At 48.9% G+C, this 13,063-nt stretch overlaps 1 protein-coding gene across 1 annotated transcript in view; it reads left to right on the forward strand.

Annotated features, from left to right (window-relative positions):
• Positions 1-1,647: 1,647 nt before the first annotated feature.
• Positions 1,648-13,063, forward strand: part of PIDD1 (p53-induced death domain protein 1) — a 13,962-nt gene continuing 2,546 nt past the window's right edge. Inside the window, 13 exon segments of the mRNA XM_009573262.1 lie at positions 1,648-1,912; positions 3,638-4,051; positions 4,753-4,781; positions 4,783-4,972; positions 5,831-5,885; positions 6,090-6,291; positions 6,946-7,074; positions 7,393-7,572; positions 8,215-8,362; positions 9,397-9,532; positions 9,825-9,975; positions 11,530-11,653; positions 12,833-12,951. Of these exon segments, the coding sequence (XP_009571557.1) occupies positions 1,648-1,912; positions 3,638-4,051; positions 4,753-4,781; positions 4,783-4,972; positions 5,831-5,885; positions 6,090-6,291; positions 6,946-7,074; positions 7,393-7,572; positions 8,215-8,362; positions 9,397-9,532; positions 9,825-9,975; positions 11,530-11,653; positions 12,833-12,951 (2,142 nt within the window).

Raw genomic sequence — 13,063 nt, forward strand, 5'->3', positions numbered from 1 at the left:
GGACAGCCCGGGGCGGGTGTGGGTGTGCGCACGGGTGTCTGCCCGTGTCCCGCACACACGCCTGTGGCTGCCTTTGTGGTCTCCGAGCCTCTCCAGCCTGGCCAGTTCAGAGCTGCCCTCTGGTTCCTTCACCAGCAACAGCTTTTCAAAGCTATAGCAGATGGGCTTTTTGCTTACGCATATCTGTAAGAGAGCTGTGTAAGTGTTGCGTACAGCCTTTTTGTAAAAAATGCTTACCTTTTTACTAAAGCAATAGTTTCCATTTACCTATTCTTCCTGTCCTTATGTGTCCGTAAGGTTTCTGCTCTTTCAGGGAGCCGGGTGTGACGCCTCCCCCCAGACTGTGCCTTGGGAACATCAGTGCTGCCATGTCCCACAGCTTAACAGTAAAAAGCACTGCTTCTCGGGGTGTTGCAGGGACATTAGCTTGCTTCTGCTGGCCTTGGACGTTGAAGCCGTTACAAGTATTTTTGTAGTTCTGCATCACTCACTCAGAAGAAACTTCTATTTGGCTCTTTGGTCCATGGCAGGGTTTAAAAAGAACTCCTGATATTCACACCATAAGCTAGTCTAATTGCCAAGCTCAGGAGGAGTTGCAAAAGATACAGGCAGTGGAAAGAGCAGGAAACGTGAGACTTGGAAGTATGTGACTACTGATATAAAAACAAGTGTGGTGCCTCTGCTCATCTTTGCACTACCAGTGTGCTATGATGATAGTGGCTGATTTTGAAAGTCCTAGATAGATGAAGGCTTCTTCACACTAAGAAGGCAGAGGAATAATTAATTTGTTCAAATTTCATAGCTCTGCTCCTTTAGGTTTAAATCCTTCTTAGCATGCACTATGTGGTAGCTACTTTTCCCCTTTCTCTTTATCTGTGGAGGGTGCTGTGAGGGGAGGAAACAAGGACTAGCTGGTAAGTAGCCAGCCGTGGCTTCGTGCCTGGTTTGCTGTGTTAGAGCATCCCTGTGGAGGCAAATCTGCAAGAGCTCCAGTCCCACTGCGCAGTCCAGTGCTCCTGTGCCATGGGCGTGCCTTTTCTAACCCCTGCCCTGGCTCTGCCACGTTTGCTCTGCTGCCCTTTGACCGTTTTCATCTACCCTCACTTTTATCCCGTTGGCACCCGGTTTCACAACGGGGTTCAACGAGGACCCGTTGCAGCCTGCGAGCAGCCTCTGGGCTCTGCTCCTGGCTCGGCTCTCCCTGCCCTGGTTTCCCCCTCCCCTTGTAAAGCTTCCCGCTAAGGCACTTTGAAATCTGCATAAGGCATAGGCATTTACATTTATATTTTTTAAAGTTAATATTGCTGTTTATTCTGATGGTGGATAATTGCTCCATTCCCTGCCGAGATGTCCGCTGGGAAAACTCAGAGGTTTTCCCTAGGAGGAGAAGCCTCCGTGGCATTCGTCACCCTGCATTTCTGTGCTCTGTGCCCACAAAGCTTTCAGTAACACACGTGTAATCCCTCCTGCCCTCTTGCTGTGATTATAAGCTGTTTCCAGACGCTCTGGGCTGGGGCAGGAGGCCTTCATCGTGCACTTGTGTTCTCTTTCAGAGCCATCTTTCCTCCTCCTCCTCATCCCGGCTGCCTCGTGGTGCCTGCCTGGCAAGTCAGAGCATGTCTAGACCTCGTGGACGAGACGTAGAAGATGGCAGAGCTGCTGGAGCCTGGGGACGAGTGCGGGGAGGGGACTTCGGGGGCTCCTGCGCTAGCTGGTTCCTGCCTTGCAGACAACAGGCTGAATCTGGATGTTTATCCTGACGGCTGCCGCCGGTTCCTCCAGCTGTTCGAGGGGCGACGGGGAGAGGTGGTCCAGGTGGAGTTCCTCCGGCTCAGTAGCAACGATCGCCTCCTTGGCACCACGCTGGGCATCCTTCCTCATCTGAAGCACCTGAAATCCCTGGTGCTCAAAGGTAAATTCCTGGGTCCATCACCATCCAACTTTTCTAGGCTCAGCTTTTGTTTTTTATCCTTCTCTCCACATCTGCAGGACAAACTGCCCTTGGAATTGTTTTGTTCTAGTGCCCCTTACTACAGCTTTGGCTCTTAGCCTTGCTCAGAGCTGCATGCAGATTTCAACAAGATATGGCTTCTAGGCTCTTATTTCCTTCCTTTGTTTCTACAGCTGCCTGGGGACCAGTTTTTGGAGTCTGGTTGGGTTGATGCTGCAACATTTTCTTTAGCCATCCTGTAGAAGAAAAGCATTTTTTGCACAGTTATGCAAGGAGAGGGGGATTGAAAGGCGTTGGGTTTTTTGGTAAATGTTCAGCCCCTCTTTCATTTTTGGGAGTATAACGAGCTGTCTTTGCTGCATTTCCATCTGATTCAATCCTAGCTTAATCCTTGCTTAGTGTCAGTGAGCATAGGTTTAGCAGAGTTCAAGACAGACCAGAAGAGGCTGCTCAACATTTTGTCACAAGTATGACTCAGGGTGTACATGTGGCAAACTGTAATAACTGTTAGACCCATAAATATTAGATCATTCTTTGACTTTCTCATCTCTTTATTGTAGGAGGATCTTAATATAAAAGGTATAATTTCTGTATCAGACTGAATCATTTGCTTTTTGGGAGGGGGAATTTTAAAAAGAAATGAGAGAAAAAAGGGGGAGTTTGTGGCCAGAATTCAGGGTTCTAGCTGGCAACTGAAAAGATTGAGGTTCGTTTCTATATCTGCCACAGATTTCTCACATGAATAATTTCATTTGCCTTTTCCCCCTTTAGTAAGGTGAGGATAATGGCAATACCTTTTATCAGGCTTGATTTGCAAGATGTACACACACCCTGAGCATCCTGAAGTGCAGTAAAATAGTTTGCTAAGATTTTCTTATGTACAAAGTGCAATGTGTCGTCAGTTTGATTGTTCTCATTTTTTACCATTATGCAGCATAAAAAAATGTTTGGTGCCCTCTGCTGTATGTGTATACAAATAAACAATAGTGGAGGGAGAGTAGGAAACGATGAAGAAATGGAGAGTTTTGGAAGTTTTGTTGTTTGCTTGACTTATTTTCCATGGGTGCAGCCCTTCTCCAGTTTGAGTAAGGGACTTGTATCCTTCCCCCTCTGCACTGTCTGGCCTACACAATACTGAATTACCTGCTTTTTTTTCCACATTTTCACTGCTTTCCTCATGTCTGCTTTCCAGTCTTGCAAGGGCAGATCTCAGTCCTCAGGGCTGTTTGTCCCTCAACAGCGTGGGCAAAGCCTGGAGAGCGAGGAGTGTCTCCTTATCCATAAAGTGTTGTGTGTTGGCCACTGGTGCTGGTGGGGAAGAGGTGGGGAAGGAGAGTGGGAGGCTTGGAGGGGTATGGGCCACCCTGCTGAAGGGTGGTAGGTGTGTGGAGTGGCCTGGCTCTTTCTGAGCTTCGACTCCAGATGCGTTTAGCAGAGCTCTACTGGTTGACTGTGGCATCTCTTGATTTCATAACAGGTCTTCACCATTATATCCCTTTCACTGATCAGGAAACTGAGGCAAGGACCAGAAAACCCACTTCTTTATGAGTACTTTGTAATCAGTGCTGCTCATTGTGATCAGTAACTCCCTATCTTCTGGGTCTCTGTGCTAAGGAGTCTCACGTGAGGCTGGTGAGGTATCCCTGTAGCATATTGACCTCTTCCTCCACTTCCCTCCGCACCCAGGTGGCCACGCCAGGGATGAATTTGGCTCGTGTCAGCATGGCTCCCTGACAAGCTTGCCACCAGATGTTGGGAACCTGAGGTGTCTCACCCACCTGGATCTCAGCTTCAACAGCCTCTCCACCTTGCCCAGCTGCATCCTCCACCTCCCCAGCCTCCGTGCGCTCCTGGTGAGCCACAACAGCCTGGTGGCACTCCCTGAGGACTTTGGCTCTCTGAGCAAGCTGACTTTCTTCTCTGCTATGAAAAATCAGCTGAAGGACTTACCTCAGAGCATTGGGGAGCTGACAGTGCTGCAGGACCTGGATCTCTCGGAAAATGCTTTGGAATTCCTCCCCGAAGAAGTTGGGAATCTGCACAACTGCACAGAGCTGGATCTCTCTGGGAATCGCTTGTTGAGTATCCCAGACTCCTTAGGTAAGTATTTTCTAGGGGAAAAGAAGGACATGAGCTTGCTGACCTTTTGGTACAGTCTGTAGACTCCTCAGACTCCTGAGGCCCTTGGTCTCTGTCCTCAGAGTTGTTAGCACAAACCATCTGTTATGTTAGAGCCAAATGGAAGGGATATCCAGAAGAAACATGCTTGGTTCAGTCAGTCCCTTTGAGTGTTAACGACTCTGGACCACGCTTTCTGCTTCTGTGGATCAGCAAGACTGCTAAGATTTCAATACAATTTACAATAGCCGAGGATCTAGCCTGGCTGGTTTTGGGTAGCACCCAGGACTGGAAACAGAAGAGCTGGGGTTTAATGGGATGCAAATCTGGGCTTGAAATCACACTGTCCGGTGCGGAACCAGGCTCTGACTTCTGCTGCCCAGCTTCCCAGCTCTTGGGTCCTGTGTTACCTTGTGCCTGGGGTTGTCATTGATGCTATTGCGGAAGCATCTTACATCCATACTTGTCACTGGGTGCTGAAAAGCAGAGGACAGAGGAGGCTGCGTTGCCTCTCAGCTAACTCCCTGGACCCCTTTATTTTGTGACCTAAAGAGATGTTGGGCTCTTGTGCTTTTCCCTTATTGTGCGTGTGTACATGTGATGAGGAGAGCGGCGGGGGGGTTAGAGCTGATGTGCAATGCAATTAACAGCATGGATGGGGGGTCACTTGTTCTAACCTGCAGCCAATTTGAAGTCTCTGCGGCAGGTGCATCTCCACACCTCTGCAGCTCCACAGCAACCTCCTGGTGACGGTCCCTGCCTCGCTTGCCAGCCTGCCCAACTTGTCCAGACTTGATCTGCAGAACAATTGCCTCCGTGCCGTCCCCCCCGAGATCCAGACCTCACCATTCGTGCACCTCCGAGGCAATCCCTTAGGAGAAACTGAGCCATCCCCGCAGGCTGGTAATTGCAAGGCTTCTGCTGCTGTGGGTTCTGCCCAGCTCTTCCCTCACTCAGCCCAGCGTGGCGTGGATGGGTTTGGATTAGAGAAGACAAGCAGGGGGGAATCAGATCATTATTTATTTGTCTGGAATAGTTATTAGGTTGTAAGGTTACAGACAGTACTAGTTCTGTTTTTACGAGGCCAAGCCCGGTCTGAAGGGCTCGGTGGTCCCTGGAATTGGGCTTGCTAGGAAAGGTTTTGGAAGTGGAAGTGAAAATGGGATTCACAGGAAACGGATCAGGAGAGATCCCTAAAGGGGCCCAGCCTTTTTAGCAGAGGTGAGCACCAGTTCTTGGACTTGCTGCATGGCCCTAAGGCTGTGGTGGCTCATGCTAGAAGCACAGAGAGCAATAAGAGGTCATTCTGCTGTGCAGTTACCTCCTGCTTTCCTGCGGCTCAGAGGAGCAGCTCTTTGTCCAAGATGAAGGTGATGAATGAGCAGGAATCTGAGCAGGGTTTCCCAATGGTGCTTACGTTCACAAGAGCAAGTGCTAATTCCAGGGGTGGCCCCCGGCAATCAAACATGGCCCTCAGAGCTGCAGGAGTGGTAGATTGAAATATTTTCTAATTTTCCCTGCTGCTGAGTTTTCCTGGGGGAGAGTCAGCATTTCCAGTGCGTCTTGGGACCCTTAGGCCTCTTCCCGTCCTCCTGCTGCTGCTTGATCTGAAGCCTGCTGCAGTGTGAGCAGGGTTCCATTAGCGACTTCTGTCAGATTAGGGTTAAGCCAAAACTGAAATGCAAGTTCAGCCTTTCTTGTCTACCCTGATTTAAGTAACCTCTGTCTCCTCCTCCTACCCAAACCTTCTTATTGCCGCAGATGAATCCAGTGCCAGAAGGCTACGAAGACTCTTCCTTGCATCAGGAGAGGACAGGTAAGCCTCTGTTATTAAGAACTTATATTTCAGTGGTGTAACAAGGTCCGAGACAAGATTGGTGGATGGTGGGTATTGCACGTGTGTATAGGAGCTTATGGCCTCAGTAGGCCAGTCAAACACAAGGTAGGAGATTCTTCTCTTGATTTTTGGAGGGCTGAAGTCATTGCACGGTATCATACATTCATGCATTTCTTCTGGAAGCTTTATTGTCACCTCTGAAGGCTGCAAAGTGGTCCTGGCCTGTGGCATCCATTTCTACTTTCCACCTGGGGCTGCCTCTGACCCTCTGCAGATCTACTTCCGAACCCTCGCACCGGACCCTCAGTGGGTAAAGCTGAGACACCATGATGTCCTGCTAAGCAGAGTCCTGGAGCTGCAGCCTCATGGGGTGAAATTCCAGCAGGTGAGGACACATCCAGGCCACCACCTGCAGTAGCTCGGCAGAGTCTTCTGAGAGAGTCTTTTGGGACTTCTGAGACAGCTACCCCTATCACTGCTGCTTTTAAGTAGCTGCAGGACTTTCAAAGAAGCCCTGCTGCAAAGACTCAGAAAGGACACAGAAAGCTTCTCCGGCACTGTGCTGGTCTGGCTCCTTTGCCTTCCCCACTGCTCCTGCTTGAGCTGGCCTATAACCTTCCTCACTCACAACCCTCCTCCTGTGCCAGAGGGTAAGTGCTGTTCCAGCATTTGGCCTTAGCCTGCAAGGAGAATGGTTCGCATCCTTCCCTAAAAGTCTGATTGTGTGGTTTTCGTTCCAGCTGGTGAGTACTTACACCACCAGCCCCATCATGGCTGACAGCAACTCAGTGTAAAATTTGCTTTGCCCTTTCTGCCCACAAGCTGCTAAACTTTTCCTACCGTCACACTACCTAGCGGACCTGACATCTCCTGTCACCTCCCTGCAGGCTGCAGGACAGGGCAGGTTCCTATCTCCTCCTCCACTCCCTGCATATAGGCCGTGCTTCGCCCTCCCCGTTCTTGTTAGGAAGCAACAGAGCAGAGCTAGGCTTGGTTTTATCCTTTCTATTGGTGTCCCACGGGAATGCTTTTTTGCCAGGAGGTGCAGATCTGGATGCCATACGCCTCCCCTCAAACCCTTCACCAGCGTGAGGTGGTAGTTCGGACCTTCAGTGGGCAGAGCTGGAGTGATCTGAGAACAAGAGTGGAGCAGAAGAGAAAATCAAAGGTAAGCAGATTGGAGTGACCAGTGACACACATCGTTCCTGTTTTCCTCTTTGGTTTTGCCCAGCCGAGAGCAAGCCCATTTGAAACATCTCATGAGCTGTGTTTTGACCAGCTGCTATAAAATGTAGCAGATTTCAGCTCCAGGTTTCCGCTCTCATGGAGGTCTGTCTCCTGAAGGTGATGAGTTGCTGCCTGCCATGCTTCATCCCTATTGTAGTGCTTTCATCTGCTCGGCTGTTACTGGCACTTATTTTCCTGCCTTTATTGTATTATGTTATATGCCTGTGTGTTTTATCTGCTTCCCTGTCTTCTGTTACAGAAGCATGTGGCTCACTGTAGTGTCCTTCACTTCTCTTGGTTCCTCGTTGTGTCTCGACTTGTGCAAAATGAATGCAAAGTGCCAACAGAGGGGACATTGCTCTTTTCCAGTGTGGATCCAAACATCAAAGTCACCTTTCCTCCTGGAGTCACTGAGGAGACGCGCAGTGTCAAGCTGCAGGTAGGCATGCTTTAAAAAACAAGCTTTGGTAAGCCCTAGTGCAAGCTGTTGTCCCATGCCAAGTAGGGGAGCCGAAGGTGAGATGTCCGCCCTAGGGTAATTCATGCCTGACATGGATGCTTCATGGGCTGACCCATCTCAGATCACCTTCTGTCTTCTTCCCTGCCTGCAAAATGGGCTGTGCTTCAAGCTGCCCTGCGTGGGAAGGGGATCTCCTCGCCGCTCAGCCAATGCTGCCTCCGGCAGATCAGCAGGTAGCTGCTGTGAAGAGAACACAAGGAGATTTTGCCTCTTGTTCCCTTGCAAAACATACCGAGCCTGGCAGAACAGCTCAGTGAGTGAAATTGGGGGGGGGATTATTTGTGCGGATCGAAAATTAATTGTTCTGTAGAGTTTCTAGATCATTACAATCATCAATTTAGCATTGCTAAATGCTATTGTAATACCTTGGTCTGTCCCAGCTTGCCAGGTTGACACCAGTATTAGAGCAGACTTCAGCCAAGGTTCACTGTGCTTCCATTTCTCATCGGGCCCTGAGCCAAGAGCAGCATTTGCCTGCTGGGTGCTGGGGCGAACTGAGTGAGCGATGTGGGAATTTGGGTGCCTGACTGCTCCGCTCACCGTGTTGTCTTCCACGTCCAGGTGCTGCCAGTCTCTGCAGAAGAGATAGAGGAAATCACGGCTGATGCAGGGTGCAGAGCCAGTCCCCTGCTCTGCCTCTGCCAGGACTCCCTGGTGGATTTTCTCAGGCCAGTGAGAATTCAGCTGCCCCTCCCGCCCGGCGTCACAGGTCAGTTTATTCCCAAAATTGACAACGAGAAACGCCATATGTGGAAAACCATGAATGGCAAGCTGGGAATTTTGTTTGCCTCTCCTGTTAATAATAAAGCTTGCTGCTTTTCCTGCAGGAACAGCAAGGCGTGTCTGCTGAGTGAGTGGTGGTGCGGGGTGGCGGGAGCTGAAGGTAGTTTAGGTCCAGCAGACCAGCGCTGGGCTTCACAGACCAGCAGCACAAGCTGAGAGAATGGCCTTGGCAAATGGATTTCTCTGTCAAACTGCATGTGTATTTAGACTGCTGGGTTTGGTATGACAGGTTGGAGAGGCACTCCTGCCAACTGAGGAGGTGCTTTGTTAAAGGGCTTTGATTCATGATTGGCAATAGCTTGAAGCAGGTAATGAAGATGCTGCCTCCAGGGGTCTGCCTTCTGTCTTACTTCCTTGCTCATGAATCAGGTGCTGAGCCACTGCAATTAAAAGTGTACGATCATACACTAAGCCATCTCCCACTCTGAATACTGCTATAAACAACCTTAGCCTTGCCAGGGATTCCTCTGTTTGCATGCTGAGTACCCTGTGTCTCCTAATTCCTATTTTCTTTGACCTTTCCTGGCTTTCTTGTGAAGAAGTAAAATCTTTTTGGATGCGGCTTGGCCTTCATTGTAACACTACCTCGTATTTGTATGTCTGAAGGGCATCAGGATTGAAAAGTCTGTGGGATGTACGTTTAGAAAGAGATAGAACTTAATTAATAACCCTAGATATTGGTGATGGGAATTGTCTAATGAATCTGTTGGTGGAAATCAGCACACTATCAGTTTAAGTCTCCATATTCTGCCAGAATATCCTGGAAGCACAGGGGCAGCCTCATCCTTTTACTGCTGCTCTTCTTTGACCAAAGTTCAGTCCTGGATGCTGAAGAGAAGGCCATAAGCCTTAATTTGGTGCTTTTAAAAAGTGAATCACCCAGAACCGTGGCTGGGTTTGTAAAGCTGTGAATAAAGGCTTCTGCTGCATATAGCATCTCTTGGTCATTATTGTCTTTAGGGCTAAATTTGGATCGGTCACGGCTGCATCTTCTCCATGGCGACCTGGAGGGCCAAACCTGGGATGACATTACCAGTCAGGTGGTCCTGGAATTCACCCATCTTTATGCAGTGTTTGAAGTCACCCACTTCTCCTGGTAAGTGCAGGATTAGTCCTGAGAAAAAGATGGGATATTCCTCTGCCTTGCTTTTCCCAGACTCTGACCAGGGGTCATGCCATTAATCCTCCCTGTTCCCTTTTCCCTTTGCAAGTCAGACCCAGCTTAGCACTTTGTCTCCACCCATGCTACCTGTTCCCTTTTCCCTTTGCAAGTCGGACCCAGCTTAGCACTTTGTCTCCACCCATCATTTTTTACAGTCTCCTAGGTGTGACACTGGCTTCTCTTCCTAGGCAGGATCCCTCCTTTTTCTTAATTCCTTGTCTGCCAGGTACTGGCTGTGGTACACCACCAAGACCTACATTGGAGGCCTTGCCAAGAAAGTCTATGAGCGGCTGCGAATGTACCAAGTGAACTTCATTGCTCTGCAGAGGAAGAAGGACCCCGAGCAAGTCCTGCTACAGTGTGTCCCCAAGCACAAGGTCTGATCTGGGTTGCATTGCCTTGCTCCTGAGCTTCCTGGGCCTCCCTTTGTAGGATGTAATGGCAGCAGTGCACCAAATGGTCCTGTTCACTGCCCCAGGGTCATGGCTGGGGTATGCTGTCACCACGTTGTGTTGGTAGTGTGATACCGGCTCGCTGGGAGCTGGGGGAAGAAGGAAAACTCATTCTATGCAGTGGTGGATGCCATGCAGTGATTTCCTCCCCTGTGAACCTTGAGGACTGGGCTGCTAAAATCAGCTGAGCCCCAGTAACTGGCCACGTGCGTGCGGTTAGCATCCAGCAAACATGAGGCAAAACATGTTGGCTTAAACTTCAGTGAAAGATACTAAAGTTAACACGTCACTTATCTGACATGGGCTAGTAGTGTGGGCAGAAGCACTGCTTTGGTTTCAGCTGGAGTGGTTAGAAGTGGTACCCTTTACGATGTTCCTTGCCGTTTACAGTTCAAGCAGTGGAACAAGAATAGATGAGCCCTCCTTAATCTGCTTCAGTGCAACATCAGGTTAGTTTATGCTATTAGTTTGAGCTAATCTGGCTGACTTTGTACGAAAGGAGATGGGAAGAAGATGGGAAGCGCTCACGCATTCTCTTCTGCCGCCTCTGCCCTCAGCAGTGTTGCTTCAGATGTTAGCAAAGTAAGTGTGCATCTGTGTTTGTAGAGCGTGTACTTTGACAGACAGTGCAGCTCGGTGAGGTGAGGGTTATTTTATCAGACTGCCAGAACTGGGCTATGTATCCAACTCTCTGCATAATCTTTTGGTCTGGTTGCTCCTTTTTTTCTTTATTTGTTCTCCTGTATTGAAATGACCTGTGGGCATAAACATCTGTAAGGATTTCTTATATCTTGGGTTCTGGGCTAAAATTCTTTCCAGAGGAGGCAGCAATGGCACTCATAGTGAGATTGGGGCTCAGGGGCGTCTGTATTACTGCCAGGGATGGTGTTGGGGTCAGAGAGAAGACTTAGTGTTACAAATAGAAAGAAAAATAGACACCTCAGCTCTAGGCTGAGTCTTGCACTGCCTCTGAGACCCCAGGTCTGACGGTGTGATCACAGGCTGCAAAGCCAAAATGAGCTTTCTGGTGTCCTCAGCTGTGTGCTATTGTAGCATGTGGCTTTTCGCAGAGAAAATGTCTTTTAATGGCATTCTGTGAGGAGGCGTAAGGTAGCAAGTAAATCCCTCCCTGTCTTTGAAGGTTACTGACCTGTTAAAAGGATAGAGACGTTGCTGAAAATGCTTTTTTAATGGCAGCTTTGGGATGGCCTATCTTTGTTAGTCCACATAGGCTTTTCTGCTTTTTACTTGAGAGGAGAAATAGGGAAGCCACAAAATTCAGAGCACCATTTCCTTGTCTGTAGTGTACCTGGGATAGGAGGGGGTGGGTGTTTGTGCATTTATTTATATCCTTTCCACGTAAAATGGACTTTCCCTGTTGAAGGTGAGTGAGAGGAACATCGTGGGCATAGGGACACGGGTCAGGGGACAGATGTGCTTCAGACCAAACATGGGGTCCTGTGTTGTCATCCTTGTCAGGTTGACCCAGTGCTGAAGAAGCTGCAGGACCGCTATCGAGGACCTGAGCCATCCGACATGGTGGAGATGTTTGAGGGAGAGCAATTTTTTGCAGCTTTTGAGCGAGGCATCAGCATTGATATGGGTATGGTAGTACTGGGCTCTTTTCTGCTCCTACCTCTTGTGCTTCTCTAGCCCTAGGTGTGTTTCTGCTGGGGGCTGTACTCCTCCGTGGCATTCCTCTCTGTCTCCAGCTTGCCCACTACTCACAGCAGCCAGCCCATGGACATTGAGCTTGTCACGTTCTCTGCTCACCCAACTTCTGTGTCTACTTTTCCCTATGAAAGTGCTGTTTGCAGGCTTTCATTTCCTCTCATGCTGTTGTAGCCTGCAGAGGGCAATAGCCAAGCGTGTTTAGTTTATGACTGATCTGCTTCTGCAGCCAGCTGTGACCTTTTCCTGGCATCTTAGACACCACACTGGCATGCCCATGGTGATCTAATTAATGTTGCCCATTTCTGAGAGAACACATATAAAGACATTTTTTTGGAGAAGGTATTCCTGAAATAATCCAGAGCAAAGAATTCCCCCTAATGGAGCCATTGGAAGAGAAGGAAAGAGGGAGCAGGAGCAAAACTGAAGATTTTGTTTTATGCCCCGATGTGTCTGGACCTGTTACAGCTGCAAACTGAGCTATTTTCTGCAAAACCTGAATGTACAGCTCAGTTTCATTGGTGTAAATTAAGTGCAACTCTGTGAAGAACAGTAGAGTGCACTGGTCTTTCAGTGGAGTTCACAAGGCCAGAGTCTATCCCTCTGTCCTGATTTAGGCTGGACTCCAACTTTATTTCTAGATAATTACATATATGAATGTTGTACCTGATTATATTTTTTTCTCTTTAGCTCTATTCCTATTTCTGCACCCACTGCAGAAATGGTGAAGAGATAGGTGACCTTTTTTTGTGCATTACAGGATGCTATTGCAGCTGATTCTACCCTCCAAGGGGTAGAATGGACCGAGGATGGGAGGGAAGTGCCAAGGATGGACTTGACTCCAGCTGAACGTCTTGCCCTGCCTTGCCTTCCATTCTTGAACTTGATCTCCACCTTGTGGCCATTCTCCTTTTTCACCTGTAGGACCTGCTTTCTCCACAGCCAGTGTTTTCTGCTTTCCCGTGTCACCCAGCGAGGAAGAGGGGGTTACAGTTCTTTCAGGCATGAGTAGAAGGAGTAGATAGTAGCATGGAGGCTGCTAGTGGATGATGGGCTGTTGGCCAGGCTTGAAAAGCTGCACAAATTGAGTGTTTGCTGCTTCTCTGCACAGATCGCCCCGACTGCGTGGATGGACGTCTCTCATTTATTTTTTACTCCCACTTGAAGAACATGAAAGAAATCTATGTGACCTCCCCTGTAGACAGGAAAGGCCAAGCTGTAAAAGGCCAGGTGAGCCACCAGTTACACTGACTTTTTGTTTCCTCCTTCATCATCATCATTGCTTTTACAAGCATAATAATCTCTGAGCACCGGGCATGAATCTTTTCCTCCCCTCTTTCCC

The sequence above is a fragment of the Fulmarus glacialis genome, unplaced genomic scaffold, assembly GCF_000690835.1.
Source record: "Fulmarus glacialis isolate BGI_N327 unplaced genomic scaffold, ASM69083v1 scaffold42, whole genome shotgun sequence".
Taxonomy (NCBI): Eukaryota; Metazoa; Chordata; class Aves; order Procellariiformes; family Procellariidae; genus Fulmarus; species Fulmarus glacialis.